The following is a 22,318-nucleotide window of genomic DNA, read 5'->3' as shown; positions in this document are numbered from 1 at the left end:
TGTGATTCCTACACATTCCTTATTTGCGATTAGCAAATTGCTAATCGCAAATAAGGAATAACTCCCCATTCATTCCTATGGGCCTAAAGGCGATTAGCAATTTGCTAATCTCAAATAAGGATGCGATTTCAAGGGTGCCAGGGGTGTCCAAAGGACACCCTGTATCACCCTTGAAATGTAATCTACATTGGTGTTGCGCACACACATGTCCAAAGGACATGTGTGTGTGTAACATGCAACTTAGAAAAATGCATTTAAATGCATTTTTCTAAGTTTTCGCTATTTACCACGAGGTTTGACCTCGCGGTAAATAGCGGCCCAAAATAGCGATTTCGCAATTTTCAAATGCTTCTTGAATTGCATTTAAGGAATCTCTAATTGAGATTCCTTAAATGCAATTATTCGCAAATATGCAATTTCTAAAAATGCGATTTTTGCATTTGGAATGATGAATCCCAAATGCAAAAATAGCGCTCGCAAAGGGCCAGATTCTCAGAATCTGGCCCTTTGCGAGCCGATTTCAGCTTAATGAATCAGGCCGTAGTGTTTTACAACACCAGCTGTGCAACTACTGTTGAGCGCTTTTCCAGTTACACCACGGCTTATGGTTTTTCACTACCAGGCACAATCACCAGGTAGCGCCTGGAGGGGGTCTTTCAATAGCCAGGTACTTTGCCAAAGGTGAGTGTGATGTGGTTGCTGCTTTGACGGTGGGCGCCTCAAGCACTGGCCTTCCTTGCTGTGAGCTGCAGACTCCATGCTTATGACTTCCGAGGACGGGGTGTCAAACGGTGTTCTACAGACCGAAAATAACGATGTTGTCCATGTGTTTTTTTTGCTAATGTACTACAGCAAGTCCGGTTTCATTTGTGTTCTCTGTTTTTCTGAAGTCACAACAAGTTGTCATAGAAATGTCTAGGTCTATTCCATTCGGGCTGATGTGAAAATGAGATGTTTAAGTACATGTTTTCATGCACAAAAAAACAGGAAGAGTTTTACATATGTGTGGTTTCCTCAGCTAACAGTATACAATTTTATGTATTTATGCTGTCCACGCGTTTGCTTTTCTCAGATGGTGCAGAGAGATGTGTCTTTGAGGGTATGCTGTGCTGTTATTTCACAGTGTGAATTTGATTCTGTGACTTGAATTCACGGTGTGTTGTTTATGCTGTTCTGCCATGATTTTACTGCTGGTTGTTTCGGTACACGTTTGCAGCGCTTGCACACTGACATGGTATCTTTTTGTGCTGTGGGGTCACAGTGAGCTATTACTGTTGGTTTACTAAGTTATATGTCTGTCTCAGTAAAATCATGTTTCTGTAGGTTCACTCATAGCAATGGAGTTTTTACATAAGGCTGGCCACGATCATACAGTAGAAGTGTAGGGCATTCCTTGGCGCTTCTGGCAAAGATTGTCCTCTAGAACTCATAAAAATTGGCAATTTCTTAAATGATAAATAATTCAATTGTATTGCTTTATTAACCTTCCTGCTTTCTCAAATTTGCTTAAAAATGCACCATTTGTCCACTCTTTTTTCAATATGTTCTCCCCCGAGGACCCGGATGTTGTTCGGGCTCACTTGCTACGCTCGCTTGCCGCCGGGCGGGCCGGCAATAATTTGCCGCCTCACCGCTTTCAAATGTCACCAGCCGCCACTGGTTTGAGGCTATCATATAGAACTGTCCCATTCCACTGTCCAACCTTCTCTTCTCCCTCCTTTCATTTTATCCCAACAAGACATGCCTTTTATAGACTGAGAAATTATAGAGCTTTTGTCAAAACAAGCTATTGCATCAGCATCCCAACATCCACAGGGCTTCTGCAGCAATGTGCTGGTTCAAAAGAAGGGTGGAGGTCACATACTAGTTCTCAACCTCAGGCAATTCAACCCCTTTATGATTTATCACCATTTCAAGATGGAAGGCAGCCATCTGTTGAGGGATTTGCTTCAAGAAAGAGACTGGATGGTTTGTTTCGATCTCAAGGATACTTACCTGTCGGTCCCCATTTGTCCCTCTCACAGATGGTACCTTCAGTTCTACTGGAGAGGTCAGTGGTAAGAGTGCCGATCCCTTCCTTTCGGTCTCTGGCCAGCTCCCTTGGTGTTCACCAAACTCCTAAAACCAGTAGTTGTCAGTCTACAGTTGATGGGAGTTTGCATGATTGTCTATCTGGACAACATGCTCATCTTAGCTCAGGACAACAGTCAGCTGATAACACATCTCTCTTGGAAGGTGTCCCTATGACAAGATCTGGGGTTTGTGATCAATACCAAAATGTCCATGATGATTCCCTCTCAACAAGTAGAATTCATGGGGTTTCAGGTGGATTCTGTCACTGAAAGTGAAATCCATCAAACAGGAGTTGAGGACTACTCTGTCCAAACTGATGGTGTCTTTGAGGTCCTTAGCTCGGATTGTGGGATTGCTAGCATCTTCGATAGAAGCAGTGTTTCCAGGTCCGTAACACTACAGGGCTCTTCAATGCCTGAAAATGAATTATCCGCAACAGAGTTTCAGCTGCGATCACCTGGTTCAGTTGTCCCCCGACGCCCATGAAAAGCTTCAGTAGCGGCTCCTTCACAAGGACGCATGGAATGGCAAAGCCATTTAGGGGCCTTCCCCCAATATTGTCAATGAATCTGACACCCTTCATTGGGGTGCACGTTGCGGAGAGTTTTCTACCAGGGGTCGATGGTCGTCCAATGAATTGCGACTACACATCAACTGTTTGGACCTTCTGGCAATGCCCAGGAATTCTGGCACTTCTGTCTGTCCCAGAAGATAACAGTTCTAGCAAAGTTCCTTCCACGGAAAGACAATCTTGTGGCTGATTTGAATACCAGGTTCTTGGTGGATTCCAGCGATGGAAGCTCCATCCACGCATCTTCCAGATTATTGTGCTTTCCCTGGGTTCCTGTCTGGTGTACCCTTTTTGCATCCTACTTGAACACCCCGCTGAAAGATTTTTGCAGCTGGAGACTGGACCTGATGGCCATTGGGGCGCATGCCTTTCTAAAGACTTGGAAAGGCCCAATAAACTATGCGTTCCCGCCATTTGACTTGATTCCGAGGGTCGCAGCTGAAGCCTGGTGTTGCCAACCCTTGTCCTCATTACTCCGCTTTGGAAAACACAGTCTTGGTTTCTGACTCTTCTGGAAATGTCAATAGCCTTCCCATTTTTCTTCCTGTTTTCCCTCAGCTTCTCCAGGATCTTAGCTGGATTTCCACATCCTCTGATTCTTCAAAACCATTCTCATGGCCTGGAAAAATAGCAGGAGACATGGCCAAATTGCAGGGTTTTCCGTCTGCGGGAGCAGACTTTATACACCAGGCTTGGGCTCCTTCCGCACACAAACAATATTCTTCTCGATGTTGGAGATTGGTGGGTTGGTGCCTTCAACAGGAAGTGGATAGATATTTTACATTTTCTTTCTGAATGTGCTAAATCTGGTTTATGTTACAGGTCAGTAAATAATTTCAGGTCAGCTTTGTCTGTCTTGCAGGTCAGCTTTGTCTGTCTTAAATTTTAGAATCTGTCTCATAGCAGATCCTCGGTGCTGCTCGTCACTGTTGCCGATCAACAGTCTAGACGCAGGCTATGCCTGCTTAAAGGGGCCTTCTTTTTCTCTGCTGTCACGGTCGGCCGAGGGGTACACAGCGCTGCACGTCACTGTTGCCAAGCAAGAGCTTAAACACCGGAAGTGCCTGTTTAAATGGGCCACTTGTATTTTGTCTCCATGTATGCGTTTTGGAGTGCAGACATGAAGGGAAAGCAGGCGTCGAAGCAGAGGCACTCTCCTGATTCTGACTCAAAGGTGAAGACTTTGGCTAATCCCTCTACTTCACAGGAGCCTGTAAGAATGGACTTGGATGTCTTATTTTTGCTTTTCCTCCCTTTCCCCTTCTCAGCAAGGTTTTGGCAAACAGCAGGAAGGAGATGGTGGAGATCCTGCTGGTGGTTTCATTCTTGTATTGTCAGCCATGGTACCCTCTTCTTCACAGTCTGGCCATAGCTTCCTCAAGGAGGTTTTCATTGTGTCCTCCCTCTCTCAGGTTTCCTCTTCCTTTCCACAGCTCTCTAAAGCAACTAGCATTGAGGGTTTGGAAATTGAAAGGAAAAAGTTAGTGAGTCTGGGTAGTTCCTTGGAGTTTGCCCTTTTAATAAAAAATTCTCAGAAGCTGAACACTCTTCGAATTTATGAAAGGCTCTGGAAGATTTCTTCTGCCTGTGTTCTTTAAGAGGTCTTTTATCAGAATCCTGTGAAGGGGGTAGTGTCCTGGAGTCCTGAAGAGATGGGTTCTTGCTAGGTCTTTCAGTGTCTACCCATCTCCCTTTTGAATCTTTATTGTCCTGTCTCTAGTTTCTACCTAAGGAGACCAGTGGTTAGTTCGCCTGCTCCCCCATGGGATTTACCACTCGTCCTTGCTGCCTTGCAAAGGTTTCCATTTGAACCTCTCTCTATAGTGTTCCTAGATTTTCTGACCCTTAAGGTTTGCTTTCTTGTGGCCATTACTTCAAGCAGAAGATTGAAAGAGACAGGAGTTTTGCTTACTCACTCTCCTTAATTAAGGTTGTTTCAGGTCACAGTAGTTCTTTGCCCTGACCCCTCTTTTCTGCCTAAGATTCCCCTGTTTATCTGTCTCAGGAAATTGCTCTGGCTGCTTTTTTTCCTTCTCCTTCAGAAGAGGAGATTTTGTTGCATTCTCCTAATTTAACAAGGGCCTTTGTTATTTATTTTGAGATTACCGCCCCTGTTCGGAAAGTTGATTTTCTTTTTGTTACGTTTGAGGTGGCAAATCGAGGTTATCGGCATAATACTGCAATGCTGTGCTGTTGGGTTCGATCGGCAGTTTCCTGGGGTTCCTGGGGTACCATGGGCTTTCACTTCCTTCTTGATGGTCCTCGCACTAGGGATGTGGCTTCATCATGGAGAGCCTTTAAAGGGGCAGCAGCTATGTGGTCCTCCCCCATGCCTCTATCTCTCTGTGATTTCTTTTTGCCTCTTGTGTGCTACTTTTCATCTGCCACCTTCGTCTCACTGATTCCTTTAAACATCATCACGCTGACCTCTTCTTACCCTGTTTAGTCCAAGTGATACCTTCTTCCATTGATTCTCTATTGCCTCCCTCCATTCAGACTCTACTACATATTATCTGCTATTCTCTTCCTGTGCATGTCCCCCTCAAACAGGTTCACTTTGTGCCTCTTAATTTGCCTAGCTTTGTCCTTTTTTACTTCTTTTTGAGGCACATCCAATCATGCCTATTCGGCATCTCTTTATTATCCTTTCCATTACTCTACTGCTCTTCTTTCACAATCTCTCTAGTTTGACCGACTCAATTCTCACTGCAGCATTTATCATTTGTTCTTCTGCTTCTTCCATGTTTTATGTTGGCTTCTCCTAACCCCATCTAGATTCACTTATCCTACTTGACTGTGTCCCAAGCCTAGATTCCCAGTCAATTTTACTGATTATTCCCTCATCCCTGGACCACTCGCCGCCTGCCCTTCCGTCACCATTCACCGTCCCATCATTCCATTGGTTTCATCTCCCCGTTCCACCCAATCATCATCATCTCATCACTAACAATGAAGGGAAGATGAAATAGTGACCAAGGGATTTCAAACCTTACATTCTACATAATTAATTTGTCTGCAGACCCCTCAAAGAAATCTAAGGGCAGAACCCCTGGACAATGCTGTTTCTGAGGGAGGTCTTAGGGAGAAAAGGCCAAGGACACTTCAATCCAGAATCTCTGTAAACTCTTAGGTTCCCCACTTCAGATTTCATCGCCCCTGTGCATCCTCCTGTGTGATGTGCTCAAGGGCCAGCAAGAAACAAAAGCCACATCTGAAAGATGTGGTGAAGCTGTGAGGAGGCTGACAATGCCAGTATCTTGATGCATTGTCATTGGAGCGAATGTGTTCGTGTAAGTGAGCATTTGCTACTGCATGGCCCCAGTTCCATTCATACACAGCTTAATTCCTTTGCATTATGGCACGTCCTTCCCTTCTCACCTCTTCACACTAGCTTCAAGTAATGAGGGTTGTTGTGAAGTAACGGTTTTATGTTATGGTATGTTGAGTTGTACAGGGCACTAATCACCTGAGAATGTATCCAGGCGCTTGTTTATATAAAACATTGCTCTACCCTGGATCAGTTCCCATGGAGATGCCCTCTTTCACTATCTCAGAGGCCATGGAAGCTCTTGTAGCAAGGTAAAGCATATGAACGAGCTTTGGCAAAACCAATTAGACTCGCCTTTTTTGCTTTGCTTATGCTTTTTGCTGAAGCTGCCCAGCATCAACAAAATGAAAACAAAACAGTTATTGTGAATCCTGTACAGCATCAGCAAATAAACACACAAGTGCAATGGTGAATAAATGCACAAGCTTTATCATACATGCATTCATATGCATCCTGACTCTACAGCAGTCCAAATGTGATGACATACATGTGTACAGGCGTCATTATGCATGCACATGGTAAATACTTCATGATAGTGTCTATATTGTGTTTTTTAATTTACTTTGCAGTGGCACCACCCATTTTGGAGCAGTACTTCAACATTGAAATTTACGAGAGAGCGTATTTACAAAAAGGAGCAGCCCAGTAGCAAATTGCGGCTGCTGCGCCATTCTAAAAAGGTTTTAAAAAAATGTCACAAATAGCATGGGTAAGGGTGGGAAGCTTGTAAGAGCAGGAGGTTGGGGAAGCAATGGAGCACCAATGAAAGCAAATGGCGACAGGGGAGCAAGAAGCAGCAAGGGTGCAATGAAAACAAGTTTTTATTAAAAAAAAAAGATGAGCAGGACGGGGAATGGTGGTGGAACAAACAGATAACTTGAGGAGTGTGAGAGCAAGAGGAAGAGCGCAGGAGGATGGGGGTGTGAAGGAGGAACAAGAGTGTTAAAAGAAATAGAAAAAAAGTGCAAGTGTGAAAGTAAATAGTGGACGTACACATTTATCTAATCAGAACATAGTGAAGAAGAAATGCTCCAGAGGCGAGGCAAAGTTTAGGCAGGAAAGCCATTGAACAAAAAGTAGCGAAATAAGATTGATAAGAATTTCTTACGAATAAGAGCAAGTCGCTGATCCAAAGCCCGCTATATGTTTATATGTTATTATATGTTATTGTATTAAAGACAGCAAGTCTTCAACAATAGACATCTAAAGCTGTCTGTAAGCAAGACCTAGAAAGCAGATATTACAGACGACATAAGAAAATATTATCCCTGGCATTATAGATTACATCACTATGGATAGAGTATATTTTTATTGTTTAGATCTGAATTGTTATTTAATGATGTTCTGTTGTTAAGTATTGGTATAGGGGTCTCCAACCAGTACCTCGTGAGCCACCGTAGCTCTCCAGCTACCCCTGAGTAGCTCACCTGTGTGCTGCCCAGCCTATTAACTTAGAAAGCTTTTGCTTGGTTGACTTATTATACATATAAAAAAAATTATATAGCACTAATAATACTAGTAGCTGTCAATGCGTTTCATTAAACATAAGTAGCTCTCAGTACAGAAAAGGTTGGAGTTTTGGGGTTCAACCAGTTATGGATTTGTGTAACTAACCATACCATAAAAACTGCCCAATTGTAGGGGGTTTTCAGTTTTATCTCATAGCTATAAATGCACATAAACAGTGTTTTTTTAAGAACACATATTACATATCAGCTAGGTTTTCTTGTATAGAGCATTGTGGCATGGCAGTGGCTTCATAGCGCTATTAACAAACGATAGCTGCTAACACAGCTAAACCGAACGGTAGTCATTTTATCATCACTGAAAAGAATTCAGGATAAAAGGTTGAAAGTACCTGCAAGGAATAGAAGCTAGGAGGGGCACCCTGTCCCCAGATATCAGCAGCTTGATCTGTGCACTGTGAACTGAAAATGTGTCAGTCAACATTAATGTAAATAAACAGGTCTGTCCATATATATCATCTTCAGCAGCCTGGCACAGAACAGTGAGGCTCATTTATATTAAATACCTTAAAATTCCTTCTATGTGTTGTTTCATTAGATATGTTATTTTTAATCTGACGATCCTGTTGCCAACAATGTGTGATAAAATGCTAGTAGAACACACGAGCCTCTAATTATGCCACTGCAGAGCCGGAGCCAGATGTTTGAGGCTCGCAATGTGCCAGACATTCACTAAAATAAAAACTGCCAGACAAAAAAACTGAAAACAGTCTCAACACTTCTCATCACTGTTATGAAAGGCTTCACACTTCTTTAAAAAAATATTATACGTTGTGTGGATGAAAAGTGCCAACATTTACAAAGATGAAAAAATAAACATTTTGATAGCTATATTAGGACAAGCATGTGAAACCATCTGAATTCTTAACGCTGGCCCTTGTTACATCGAATTTCAGCAGCAAACTTACTGATACAATGGCATCCATCATCCAATGGACCCTTTCTGTTCTCTCAGTGGTCTAGATTTCATAGAGTAGCTGTCATTTTGCACTGGTTTTTCAATGCTGCATAGACTGTTTTAGTGGCACTTTATAACAATATTTGGAACAACCCAGTAGTTATTAATATGAATGTATGTGTTTAACAACAGGATTACGTGTTTAAATACAGGATGTGCTTAGTCTCTTTCCTACTTCAGAGCACTATTGGGTTTGACTTTAAGGGCCTGATTCCGATGCGGATAGTAAAGCATTCCCACCTAGTGGCCGATTACGATGCGGTTAGGAAGGCCTCCTAACGGCATTTGCTCCTTCCGAATCGGATCGGGAACGTGTCTTCCAGACCGAGGGCCAGAATACGATGCAGTTAGGCACATAGGCCCCCATAGAGGTCAATGGGAGTCCACCCAAATCATATCTGGAAGCATCCGGATGCATCATACTCAGTCCGTCGGACTCTCCCGATCTGAGTCAGTCAGAAACCATTTCCAAACCGATTAGATCTGGAAGATTTCCTAACCGCATCAGAATCGGGCTCTAAGTCCTTGATTGCCATATAGCAGACTTACTTATTGCTAACAGTTCGAAGTGCATTCAAAATGCTAGCCTGAATGGGTGCATTTTCAGGAGTTTCCTGGACATTTGGGTCTTTCCTTGTGTTTAGAACATCCTGGGCCTTGGGTGTGGCAGCCCTTGTGATCTTCCTCCATGTTTTCTTCCTTTGAATGTCTGTTTGGTGATTGGCCAGATTTAGTCGACTGGAGATTTCTGATTGGGTACTACTTTACGACAATGGAGTTTGTAATGCATCCTGTAAATTTTTGTAGATGTGGTTTCTGTACCCCACATAACACCTTGAAATGAATTATTTCTGCAATTGGATGTAAACGAAAGGATTTCAATGCTGGCTTTATGTCATTTAATTTCCAAAAGATTGGGTGTAATCTGGCAGCATTGGTCTGTAACCTCTTCACTATTTTACCAGCTTTGTGGTAGCCCCAGATGTGCTACAATACAGCAGTTCAGTCCTGCCATTGCCCAGGATCTTATCACACCCCCCCCTTATGGGGGGTGTGATAAGGAACAGGATCTTTCATACCAGGAAAAGCTGCAGGTTTACACCCTTGACCACAGTATCTATCTGGACTGAATAAAATATGTGATCCTCAAACAGGCCTCCCTAATGGCGACTTAAAACGGGTGGATTTCTGATCTGTTTGGACCAAAAATGTGTTTTTGGCCCATTCAGACAAATAAATATTTCTTGTATCCAGTGATAAACATGGCTAAGGCAAAATGGGATTTCACAAGTTCACTGATGCCACCACAGCCTGTACCAACATCTTTGCTCAGCGTGCCTGTAAGTATGCTACGGAAGCTGCTACTCCAGGTTCCCTTACAGAAGCTGGACAATATAGGTCATGTTGGTGTGAGTGACCTCCCACTGTAATGGTGTATTCCGATCCTGTGCTAATCCTTTGTGTTCTTTATTGTGACTTAAAACTCTAATAAAATGATGCAACAAACAAAGGCAATATGTGAATTTATTTTGGCGTATCTTACCCAGTCGAATGCATCTCTGGGAGGCGTTAGCATAAATATGAACGAACATTCTTTGTCGTCCAAGAACCTCTGTATGGGGGCAAATATGTAAGTGGTAAAGTTAAGGCACGAGGGCTCAGCTTTGTGGTACTCCATAGGACACTCCAAACAGATGCCGTTGCAGACCACACTCATATCCGACTGTGATCAACGAGAAAGAACTGGATCCGTTCTAGAGCTTTTCTGCAGATTCACTGACAGTGCTGGAGCTTCCTCAACAGGAGTGATTAATTCATTTCTCATGTGTTGTGAAGATGTGAAGCAGAATCATCCATGTGTGGTGGCATAGGGGACTGATGCGTCCACTGTAGGGGCCTGTGATCGACCACAGGTCCAAATCACAGCGGGTCAACTCAGCCTTTCATCCTTTTATGGTCGATAAAATGAGTGCCATTGAGTTGGGCAACAATAAACAGCTGTTATTCATCGCCAAGATCACCTTGGGTGAATGTACGCTTTACAAGTACTTATATTAAGTCAATCAGAAATGATTGCTGCTAGGGTTTTCTCTCTGTTAGTCACAGTGATTAGGTCTTGGTCTACCTCTTAAGAGTCTAAATCCTGACCGATCATCACACAGCAGGGTCCACGGAGTTTGTGGGTGTTTTTTGTGGCTTCTTCATCTAGGGTCTTGCTGAAAAGTTGTAGGTTGGACATCGAGCACTAATTGACTGTCATTTTGGGTCTGTTATCGTTTTTTCATGGGTGTGGTAATAGATTGCTTCAGTGGTGTTAGGATTGTGCCTTCTAGAAGCTATGCGTTACTCAAACAAGGGAGGTCTGGGATGTAATATGAGATACATGTTTCCATATAGGCTGCTTTGGAGGATTCCGATGACATGCTTGACATCGAAGTGCCATCTTTAGCAATTCCTCCTGTTACAGATGAGAGCTGTGAATGATGTTAGTAAAGTCAACTGGGCAATACCTACGAAGAAAGAGGGAACAGTGCTGGATTATAATGTCCCTTTAAATTGTTGATATGTTAGCTTTGAAAGAATGACATGAGATCAATGCAATGTTGTGAGGAGGCACACAGGGTCTTTTTCAAGACCTTCCTATTCATCAGTTCTTGAAATATACAGAGGATCTCTTTAGATCTGTTGGCAATCATGAAGTCAAGGTTGAGATAAATCAATCAAGATATTTGTATAGCGCGCTACTCACCCGGAGGGTCTCAAGGCTATTGGGGGGAGGGGGGGGGTCCGCTACTGCTCGAACAGCCAGGTCTTGAGTTGCTTCCTGAAGGAGAGGTGGTCTTGGGTCAGACGGAGGTGGATGGGGAGGGAGTTCCAAGTCTTGGCTGCCAGGTAGGAGAAGGATCTTCCTCCCATGGTGGCTCTTCGGATGCGTGGAACGGCGGCGAGGGCGTGGCTGGTCGATCGTAGCTGGCGGGTGGTAGTGTAGAAGGTCAGGCGGTTGTTGAGGTACCTGGGGCCAAGGTCGTGGAGGGCCTTGTATGCGTGGGTGAGGAGTCGGAACGTGATTCTCTTGCTGACGGGGAGCCAGTGGAGGTCTCCCAGGTGTCCGGAGATGTGGCTGTGTCGGGGGACGTCGAGGATGAGTCGTGCGGAGGCGTTCTGGATGCGTTGGAGTATTTTCTGTAGTTTGGCTGTGGTTCCGGTGTAGAGGGTGTTTCCATAGTCCAGTCGGCTGGTGACGAGTGCCTGGGTGACCGTCTTCCTGGTTTCGGTGGGGATCCATCGGAAGATCTTTCGGAGCATGCGTAGGATGTTGAAACATGATGATGAGACGGCGTTGACTTGTCTGGTCATCGAGAGGGAGGAGTCCAGGATGAAGCCCAGGTTGCATGCGTGGTCCGTTGGTTTGGGTGCGCTGCCCAGGGCAGGGGGCCACCAGGAGTCATCCCAGGCAGAGGGTGATGATCCAAGGATGAGGACCTCTGTCTTGTCTGAGTTCAGTTTCAGGCGGCTGTTCATCATCCACTCGGCTACGTCTTTCATCCCTTCGTGTAGGTTGGTTCTGGCGGTGGCTGGGTCGTTGGTAAGGGAGAGGATCAGCTGGGTGTCGTCGGCGTAGGAGATGATGTTGAGGTTGTGTTGGCGTGCGATGGCTGCGAGGGGGCTCATGTAGACGTTGAAGAGGGTAGGGCTTAGTGATGATCCTTGTGGTACGCCGCAGATGACTTCGGTGGCCTCGGATCTGAACGGGGGAAGGCGGACTCTCTGGGTTCTTCCGTCGAGGAACGAGGTGATCCACTCTAGTGCCTTCTCTTGGATTCCGATGTTGCTGAGGCGCTGCACTAGGGTGCGGTGGCAGACAGTATCGAACGCTGCGGAGAGGTCCAGGAGGATGAGGGCCGCTGTTTCCCCGTTGTCGAGCAGGGCTCGGATGTCGTCAGTGGCTGCGATGAGGGCGGTCTCGGTGCTGTGGTTGGCTCGGAAGCCGGACTACGAGTGGTCGAGGGATCCGTTCGTCTCGAGGAAGGCGGCAAGCTATCTGTTGACGGTCTTCTCGATGACTTTGGCAGGAAAAGGGAGGAGCGAGATGGGGCGGTAGTTCTTGAGGTCGGTGGGGTCTGCAGATGGTTTCTTCAGTAGGACGCTGAGTTCGGCATGCTTCCAGCTCTCTGGGAAGGTGGCGGTGTTGAAGGAGCAGTTGATGATGTCCCGGAGTTGGGGTGCGATGACGGAGTCGGCCTTGTTGAAGACGTGGTGGGGGCATGGGTCGGTAGGCAATCCAGAGTGGATGGTTTTCATCATGTAGATGATGTCGTCGGTGCTGACTGGGGTCCAGGCGCGGAGGGTGGTGGTGGGGGGAGTTGGTTCGGTGGTTGGGTGCGTGGTCTGTGCACCGAAGCTGTTGTGTATATCGGCGATCTTGCTGTGGAAGAACGAGGCGAGGGAGTCGCAGAGGTCTTGTGAGGGAGTGATGTCGTTGTTTCCGGCACTGGGGTTGGAGAGCTCTTTGACAATGCTGAAGAGTTCCTTGCTGTTGTGTGCGTTGTTGTCTAGTCGTTCCTTGAATGCTGTCTTCTTGGTGGTGTGGATCAGTTGGTGGTGTTTCCGGGAGGCGTGCTTGAGGGCGGTCATGTTGTCTGTAGTCGGGTCTTTGCGCCAGGCTTTCTCGTGGGTACGGCAGTTCTTCTTGGAGTTCTTGAGATCGTCGTTGAACCAGGAGGCTTTCTTGCTGCCGGGCCTGCTGGGATGGTTTTTCAGAGGTGCGAGGTCGACAGCGCAGTTGGTGATCCACTGTGTGAGGTTGTTGGCTGCTTGGTTAGGGTCCGTTGAGCTGGCGGGAGGGTTCTGGCTCAGTGATGTGGTGAGCTGGTCAGTGGTGATCTTGTTCCAGCTCCTGCGGGGAACCTGTTGCGGGTGGTGGTGAGTCGTGGTCCTTCTGAAGCTGAAGTGGACGAAGCTGTGGTCTGTCCAGTGGAGTCCGGTGGAGTGGCTGAAGGAGATGTACTTGCTGGAGGAGAAGACTGGGTCAAGCGTGTGTCCGGCGTAGTGGGTGGGGGTGTTCACCAGTTGCTTGAGTCCGAGGTTAGCTAGGTTGTCCAGTAGGGTGGTGGTGTTGCTGTCGTTGTTGTTCTCCAGGTGGAAGTTGAGGTCCCCTAGGAGGATGTAGTCAGCGGAGGAGAGGGCGTGTGGGCGGATGAAGTCTGCGATGTCTTCGCTGAATTGTGTGCGAGGTCCTGGGGGTCTGTAAATGAGGGTGCCTCTGAGTGTGGTCTTGGGGTCGGTGTGTATCTGGAAGTGAAGATGTTCGGCGGCTGTGAGGGTGTCGTCGGAGTTGGTCGTGATGCGAATTGTGTTCTTGTGGACGATGGCGATGCCTCCACCTGTCTGGTTGACGTGGTCCCTCCAGGTGATCTTGTATCCGTCCGGGATGGCGATGGCGATGTCGGACGCTGAAGAGGCGTTCATCCATGTTTCCGTGAGGAAGGCGACGTCTGGAGATGTGGTGTCGAGCAGGTTCCAGAGTTCCACGGCGTGTCTGTGGACGGAGCGGGTGTTGAGCATGATGCACTTCAGGTGGTTGCTGCTGGTGCTCGGCTTGGCGGGCGCGGTACAGGTCCGGATGCAGGAGAATTTGCAGGATTGGCAGGTGAAGGGTCCGTGGGTGCGTCTTGGGGTGGCTCGGTAGCAACCGGGGATCCGGCCGGTTTTGAGTGCATTGAGGGTGGCGGCGTCGTAAGTCCGGCGGGTGGGCTGGCGTCTGCGGGGGCCAGGGGTTCTGGCGCTGGGCGCGGGCCAGGCGCGGGCCAGGCACGGGCCAGGCGCGGACGGGCGCAGACGGGCTTGCCTTTAGCGCGCCTTCGGCACACAATCGGCGCACCCACTGCGCGTGGACGCTGCACGTACGCGCAAACTCTGCCATAAATGGAGAGTGGGGGGGGCGGAGGGAGGGAGGAGCAGCTGGGAGGTGGGAGCAGGGTGGCAAATGGGAGAGGGGAGAGGGACCAGATGGAGAGGGGGCGGGCCGCGGGGGAGCAGCGGCAGGGAGCAGACTGGAGCAGCGGGGAACGTCGGCAGAAGCGCTGGAGGGCTGAATACAAACAAAGGCAGGGGGCTAAAACACAGCGGACAATCAGGGGCACAGCACAAGTACAGAGACACTAGCCAGGGGCTAAACACAGCGGACAAGAAACGGGGGCACAGCACAAGGACAGCAGAAGCCCCAACAATGATCAGGGGTACAGCGGGCAAAAAACGGGGGCACAGCAGAAGTACAAGGACAGCAGAAATACAAACACAGTCAGGGGCACAGCGGAAAGAAAGGCGGCAAACGAGCAGGCGGTGGTGGCAGGGGGACCGGGTGACCTCGGGAGGGGCCACGCGGCGGGTTGAGCGACCAGCACTGACGAGGTCAGGCTAGGTCACAGCTCCCTGTCGCACGGTCGATTCCTTAAGTGCCCAGTGGGAGGGAGGACAGCTGGGAGGTGGGAGCGGGGTGGCGAATGGGAGAGGGGAGAGGGACCAGATGGAGAGGGAGCAGGCCGTGGGGGAGCAGCGGCAGAGAGCGGGCTGGAGCAGCGGGGAACGGTAGCAGAAGCGCTGGAGGGCTGAATACAAACAAAGGCAGGGGGCTAAAAACCAGCTGACAATCAGGGGCACAGCACAAGTACAGAGACACTAGCCAGGGGGCTAAACACAGCGGACAAGAAACGGGGGCACAGCACAAGTACAAGGACAGCAGAAATACAAACGCAGTCAGGGGCACAGCGGAAAGCAAGGCGGCAAACGAGCAGGCGGTGGCGGCAGGGGGACCGGGTGACCTCGGGAGGGGCCACGCGGCGGGTTGAGCAACCGGCACTGACGAGGTGATTTCCATGGGCCTTTCATGGCCATGGAATAACACCCCTGTGTCCATCGGTACCACCCAAACTCTGCTTTGATTTAGGAAAGTGTTGAAGGCTCACCTTTTTTTAAAGAACACTACATCACAATGCACTGTGGGCCAGATGTAGGTAATCTCAATTTACCTATTCTTAAATACCAAATCATACTGATTCGGTATTTAAGAATAGGTAAATGGGATGTAGGTAATTTTTCTTTAAAAAAGGCCCATAGGAATGAATGGCAATTACCGAATCGGTAAATACCGATTCGGTAAAAGGGGGAAAACATTGAAGGGTGTCACTTTGACACCCTGTTGCACCCCTCAATTGTGTATGGGTGCACATGTGGCACACATACATGCCCAAAGGTTTTCATTATTTACCACCAACTTGTAGTTGGTGGTAAATAACGAATCCTTAACTGAGGAATGCACCAACTTGAGTGCTCCCTACATCCTGGATTCGGTAATTTACTGAATCGGTATGTTAAGAATTCAGCATTTTACCGAATCCTTAAATTACCGATTTGGTAAAATACCGAATCCTAAAAAAATGCCACCTACATCTACAAAGCCCAATACCAGTCGGTAACGGCCGAAATTCGGTAATTTCGGCCGTTACCGACCGGTATTGGGCGACCTACATCTGGCCCTAAGTGTCCAAAACCCAGCTTTCTCTCTTCTTATTAGTTGACTTTATGCTTGCCTTTGACTATGGACTGTGCTCCACTGCCTTTTAGCTAGGTTTGCGATACAGAAACATTATATACATACACTCATACATGGCCAAGTCCTATTGCTTCTCCCAGACTGACTTTCTCACTATGGGCCAGATGTAGGTGGCCGTTTGAGGCCATTTACCGAGCGGTAACGGCCGATTTTGGCCGTTACCGATCGGTAAATGGGTGACAGGTATGTAGGGGGCATTTTGATACCGAATCGGTAAAATTACCGATTCGGTAATTTTACCGATTCAGTAAAATAAAAATTCGGTAAGTTTACCGATTCTGAGGCACCCAGATGTAGGTGGGACTCTTCAGAGTCCCAGAGGCCTTACCGAATCGGTATTTTACCATCAAATCCAATTTGATGGTAAAATACCGATTCCGGTGTGCATGCACATGTGTGCATGCACACCTATGCCATGTGACAGGCAGGCCTGCCCTTAGGGCATGTATGCCTGCCACATGGCACCCGAGCCTGTTTTGGGGGTGCCAGAGGGTGTCAAAGTGAAACCCCCTGCACCCTTGTGAAAATCGGTATTTACCGATTCGGTAAATACCGAATCGGTAATGCCCATTCATTCCTATGGGCTTCAAAGCCCATAGGAATGAATTGGCATTACCGATTCGGTATTTACCGAATCGGTAAATAACGAATTCTTCCGAATTGTTATTCCAGCACATCTGGAATACCTACATATCCACCCCTCAGATTTACCGATTTTTAATTACCGAATCGGTAAAATTCGGTAATTAAAAATCGGTAAATCTATTTTACCTACATCTGGCCCCTAGTTCCATGTTATTCTCTTCGATCTTCGTCCTCTGGATTTCTTAAACAAAAAACTTAAATCAAGAAATCCTGTGCAAGTTGCTGTTCCTTCAGGTACTGATCTCCACTCTTAGGCACATACTTCCTGCATCTATTCGTGTCACGCAAATCCTAGAAGCCTTCAGGAAAGCCATCACAACCTGGCTCTTCTCACAAAGATAATTTATTTCTGGTCACGAGTGGCGGGATACCTCGTGTGGTCACTGCTACAATATATCAAATATAACTTCATCCATTATTTTATTATTGACTCCTCGTGTTAGAAGTTAGGTACCCAACTATCAATTTTCAAAGGACTCTCAGCCCAAGGGGGCTTCCTGAAAGTTCAGGCCACACCCAGGTCACATCCTGCAGCTGTTCTCAGAGGGGGACCTTCAGCTCCAGAAGGGTCAGAGCTGTCATTTTGATCAACTGCAGCAGATGTCACTCTGGTCTAGAAAGGCAATTGTCAGAGAAAGGAACTGGGTCGCACAACAGTAAAAATTAGGGAGGGAGAGGGCATACATTTGAACTTGATTCGAACAGGGTCTATCATCATTCCAAACTGAGTTCACCCATAAACTGTTAAAAATCCCAATTTAATAGAATGTTGCAAAGATGAAGACCGCCTGCCTCCTAGAGGAATTCCACTTTGCTAGCTAAAGGACCATGGGTGTGTCAAGCTTTACCCTGAATCTTGGATCTGGAAGTCTGCTCCAAGGCCTAAGGGTCATAGCATCTTGCTGACCCACAAGGACAAAGGGGCTCATAATCTGGCCACTCGAGACAAGATTGATTGTTGGAACATCTCTCCTGAGGATGCAGAGTGGAGAATGTGCTGGAGACTGGGGAGGCAGTGTCTGCCCAGAAGAGAACCAGTGGACAGGTTGCACCTGCACATTTGTCCAACCTGCTCAAGTGCCATTTCTCTCTTGCACCTGGGGATTGGAGAAGGTCCTGCTTGTTGAAGACCTATGGGCTGCTACAGTAGAAACCCAAGGTCCAGTTGCAAATAGACATCCCGCTCTGACTCATACGTTGTGGAGTGCATCCGCAACTTTAGACTGGAGTCTGAGGACCCAATACTGAAGATATGGACATTTAAGTTTTCATCAGCTATGCATTTCCTGGTTAGCGCTGCTCTCGCCTTAAGAATTAATGCACTTCTTTTCCCCGGTGGCAATTTTTAAGAACCACGTCCAATGCCTTGGTTTGTTTGATGTTGCTTCCAAAAACCGACTTAGCTTCAAACAGAATCCAATTTTGTTATTCAAAACGTTTATCTGATTTAATACAAGTAGAAATTCATAGAATACTAATTCCAGAAAAACATTTTACATAAACAGTTGACTTGAACAAGGTCATATATTTCAAGATATATGATATTTACCATTCTAGAAACAAAGGGGCTGATTACGATGGCGGATGGACTGCAGTCTGTCCCCCATTGTTTTGGGGATTGGGTCCGCCCACCTACAAGGCGACGGTCCCACAGGGCTAACTATAATGCAACCGCCACCAGGACATCGCGTCACATTCAGGTACATTTTTTTTTTTTACTTTCTTTTGCTCGCCCGCCCATCCTCCTATCCCGTAGACGCTATCGCCACTGTCACACCCTTGTTCTTTATCTGGCAGATTAAGAAGACAGCCACTGAGTCTTTGTTGCATTGAATGTCAGATAACATTTAGACATGGAGGTTTGAATGAGGTTCAGAAAAGATATGAGTTTATTGATCTTATTAGTCAACAACATTTTAAGATATAGTTAGGTGTTGTGATTATATTGATGGTTGGCAATGCCTTTTTGGTATAGGAGGGATCCACACAGCACAATCCCCTACATTAGAATCGGACACTTTGAGGCCCTAGCGGTGAACCTAAATGTAGGGCCCAATTTATTGTTTGAAGGATGAAGTACAGTGAGTCAGGGTGGCAGAGGACATAACCTGCCTACTATTCCCCCCTAAATTTATAGATGACCGCTGGGCCAGTGATCACCTCTGTACATTGAAAGGAACCACACCAGTGCTTCCTTTCAATGTACAAAGGGGTTTGTGTGTAGTCGCTGTCTAATTTGAAGGAAAATCCCAAAGAGGGACTTTGTTTATGAAAAACAAAAAACTATTGACCCCTACGCCCTGAGACGCTTCTTCCAGGGTATGTGTGTGTGTGTGGGGGGGTCATTATTTTTTTTCTGTCCCTCACTTCAGATTCTTCTTGGCATTGATGAAGAGGAAAAAGTGCCATTACACTGTGCACCCTAAAGAGGGTGCATGGGGTAATGTCCTTCTTCTGACAGCCCATACTCCGCCGGGCCGTCGCAGCAAGTATTCCGTCGAGGGAGCCTATTGGGCCTTCGTCGACAGTATACTTAAGGTCCGCATATCTCTAAATGACAGAGTGTTGATGTATCTTAAGGCGGATGTAGGAAGTCTGACAAAAAATGTGTGTAAACTTGCACTCTAGCTCTTGTCCTGTACATGGACGTGCATATGTAGTTACTTAAGTGTTTCCCACCAGTGAGTCAGTCCCACTTTCAATACTGTGCAAGTCAAGCAATTGACAATGATGTAGAGGTGAGTATAAGTGACTGGATTGTGATATGAATGCCACTTACCAAGACACGTGGATCCGAGAACACTCTCCATATACATGACCATCGCCTCAACATCAGTGTCCTGAAAGTATAAGGAAGAGAATAAAAAACAAATGCATACACCGCATCATTATGCTACACAGGCTATTAAATATCATACATATAAGGAGCAAATATCTCCCAATTCTGCAGGTGTCTATTTATTCCGTTATTTCACACTTCTTCGTAGTTCTGAGACCAATACATTTTAGAAAGTAACTCCAGTAAGAGGAGAAATCCTAAAAAAGGATAAAAAAAAATCAGTAAGGTCCTATTAAAGCCCACTCGTTTATTTATCCTCTTTCACAAATCTGTTCTCAGGCATCAGCAGTTTTAATGTCAATTAGTCTCAAAATGCCTGCAGCACTAACTTCCGAGAGAGAGGGGGGAAACGGAGCGCCTTAATTATCCCTTGGTTTTCGTTGCTTCTAGTTGTTGCCATGGGGAATTAATATTTTTACTTTGCATTAAAGTTGCATCTTGTTGCGTGCATCATAAGTAGCAGCTCAAACAAGAAATTAGTACGAGCAATAACCACTTTGGTATTACAGAATGGACCGCAGACGCTTGTGCGCCCCCTTCTGTAATACCAATAGCACTGGTGGACATAAAGTGCCACTACTATCATCAGAGGCCGTTAACTCATTTGTATGGGGGCGGTGCCACATGCAAATGACTGCAGGGGCGGTGCGTCCATTAGGGCCTGGGGCGTTGCCCTACAAGCCGCCTGCACCCGCAGCTCCCTTGGCGTCTCTGAACTTAAGTAAACTCTCAGTTTACTTAAGTTCCGAGACCCCGAGGGAGAACTGACAATCATGTCAGTCAGCATGACGTTGGACCGCCCACCCCAGTCCAACGTCATGTTGACTGACATGATTGTCAGACCAGGGGCAGCAGGCAGCAGCACAATTGTGCATGATTGGGGAAGGTCGGCAAACTTTTCCGCCGTGCCCAGTCATGCGCACTAGTGTCTTCACAGACTGGCACATGCCCATTAGGAGAGCGAGGGTTGAGCAAAGGCTCAAACCTCGGTCTCCAAATGGGCAGGCGGGTGGAGAGTAACCATGCCCTAAGTCAATCCTGACGCTGCTGGCAGCGCCAAGATTGGCTGAGAGCAGTTGCCACCCACTTGTCAGTAGTGATGCGCTGTTCCGTTCCTGTATGCGCGCACCAACGGACCCGAGGCGGCGCAGACCTGCTCAGGTAGGATTTATTTATTTATTTTAAAACTCTTCCCCCCCCCTCATGAGCCGCCGACTGAGGCTGGACATGTGCATTGAAGCCAGGATGTATGTCTCAGGGCTGCGTGTGTGCTTAGAGGGGAGTCTGCCTCAATGCTAGTTATGTGCAGAGGTGCATGTTGTGTGCGTGGAGGGGAGTCTACGTGAGGGCTAGTTGTGCGCATTGATGGGAAAGTCTGTCTCAGCGATGTAAGTGTGCATTGAAGGGGCAGTCTGTCTCCGGGGCTGGTCGGTGATATGCACGAGAGGGGAAGTCTGTCTCCGGGGCGGGCCGGTGATCTACATCGAAGGGGCAGTTTGTCTCCAGCCTAGTGATGTCTAAAGAGAGGGCCGCCCCAGAGACAGACTGCCCCTCCCGTGCACATCACTGACCAGCCCCGGAGGCAGACTGCCCCTACAATGCACACCTACATAGCTGAGACAAACTGTCCCATCAATGCGCACAACTAGCCCTCACGTAGACTCCCCTCCACGCACACAACATGCACCTCTGCACTTAACTTGCAGTGAGGCAGACTCCCCTCTAAGCATCCACGCAGCCCTGAGACATACATCCTGGCTTCAATGCACATGTCCAGCCTCAGTCGGCGGCTCGCGATGGGGGGGGGGGGGTCGTGCGGGGTGGGGGGATGGGGGAGTTTTAAAATAAATAAATAAATCCTACCTTAGCAGGTCTGCGTCGCCTCGTGTCCGTTGCTGTGCGCCTACAGGAACGGAACAGCGCATCACTGCTGGCAAGTGGGTGGCAACCGCTCTCAGTCAATCCTGGCGCTGCTAGCAGCGCCAGGATTGCCTTAGGGCATGGCTACTCTCCGCCCACCTGTCCATTAGGAGACCGAGGTTTGAGCCTTTGCTCAACCCTCGCTCTCCTAATGGGCATGTGCAGACACTAGTGCGCATGACTGGGCACGGCGGAAATATTTGCTGACCTTCCCCAGTCATGCGCACTTGTGCTGCTGCCTGCTGCCCCTGGGCTGACAATCATGTCAGTCAACATGATGTTGGACTGGGGTGGGCAGTCCGACGTCATGCTGACTGACATGATTGTCGGTTCTCCCTCGGCGTCTCTGAACTTAAGTAAACTGAGAATTTAGTTAAGTTCAGAGATGCTGAGGGAGTTGCGGGTGCTGGCGGCTTGTGAGGCAACGCCCCAGCAGCCTAATGGACGCACCGCCCCTGTATATACACGGGGGGAAGTGGCGGTGGGAGAGGAAAGACATGCAGGTATATTTACAATAAAAAGATGAGCCATTGTAAGTGAAAAATAAAGACGGAAGCACTATAGATCAGAAGGAGGAGGTGCCTGCTCTTTGTCATGTATGACCCATCCACAAAGGTAACTTACAACTTTTAGAAAGTTACCATTTTTGAGTAAGTTTACTACTTTTCAGTACTAACAAACTGCACTCTTTTAGTAACCCACAATTTTTAAGTAAGTCCAGCACTACAGATGGATAACCACTAGTACTGCAACACTCTCTGATAGAATATAGAATATAATAGATGCAGGGACTAAAAATAAATTCTTATAGAAAATAATGTTACCTTAGATTTTTTTATAGTTAAA

The 22,318-nt window shown here is 47.2% G+C and overlaps 1 protein-coding gene across 1 annotated transcript in view; it reads right to left on the bottom strand.

Moving 5' to 3' along the window:
* NEK11 (NIMA related kinase 11) overlaps positions 1 to 22,318 on the bottom strand; it is a 593,243-nt gene that overhangs the window by 141,003 nt on the left and 429,922 nt on the right. The window contains exon 11 of the mRNA XM_086939910.1: positions 19,493 to 19,553. Coding sequence (XP_086796036.1) covers positions 19,493 to 19,553 — 61 coding nt within the window. The remainder of the gene's footprint in view (positions 1 to 19,492; positions 19,554 to 22,318) is intronic.

The sequence above is a fragment of the Lissotriton vulgaris genome, chromosome 10 (genome assembly GCF_964263255.1).
Source record: "Lissotriton vulgaris chromosome 10, aLisVul1.2, whole genome shotgun sequence".
In the NCBI taxonomy this organism is placed as follows: Eukaryota; Metazoa; Chordata; class Amphibia; order Caudata; family Salamandridae; genus Lissotriton; species Lissotriton vulgaris.
This window is presented reverse-complemented; position numbering and strand designations above follow the sequence as displayed.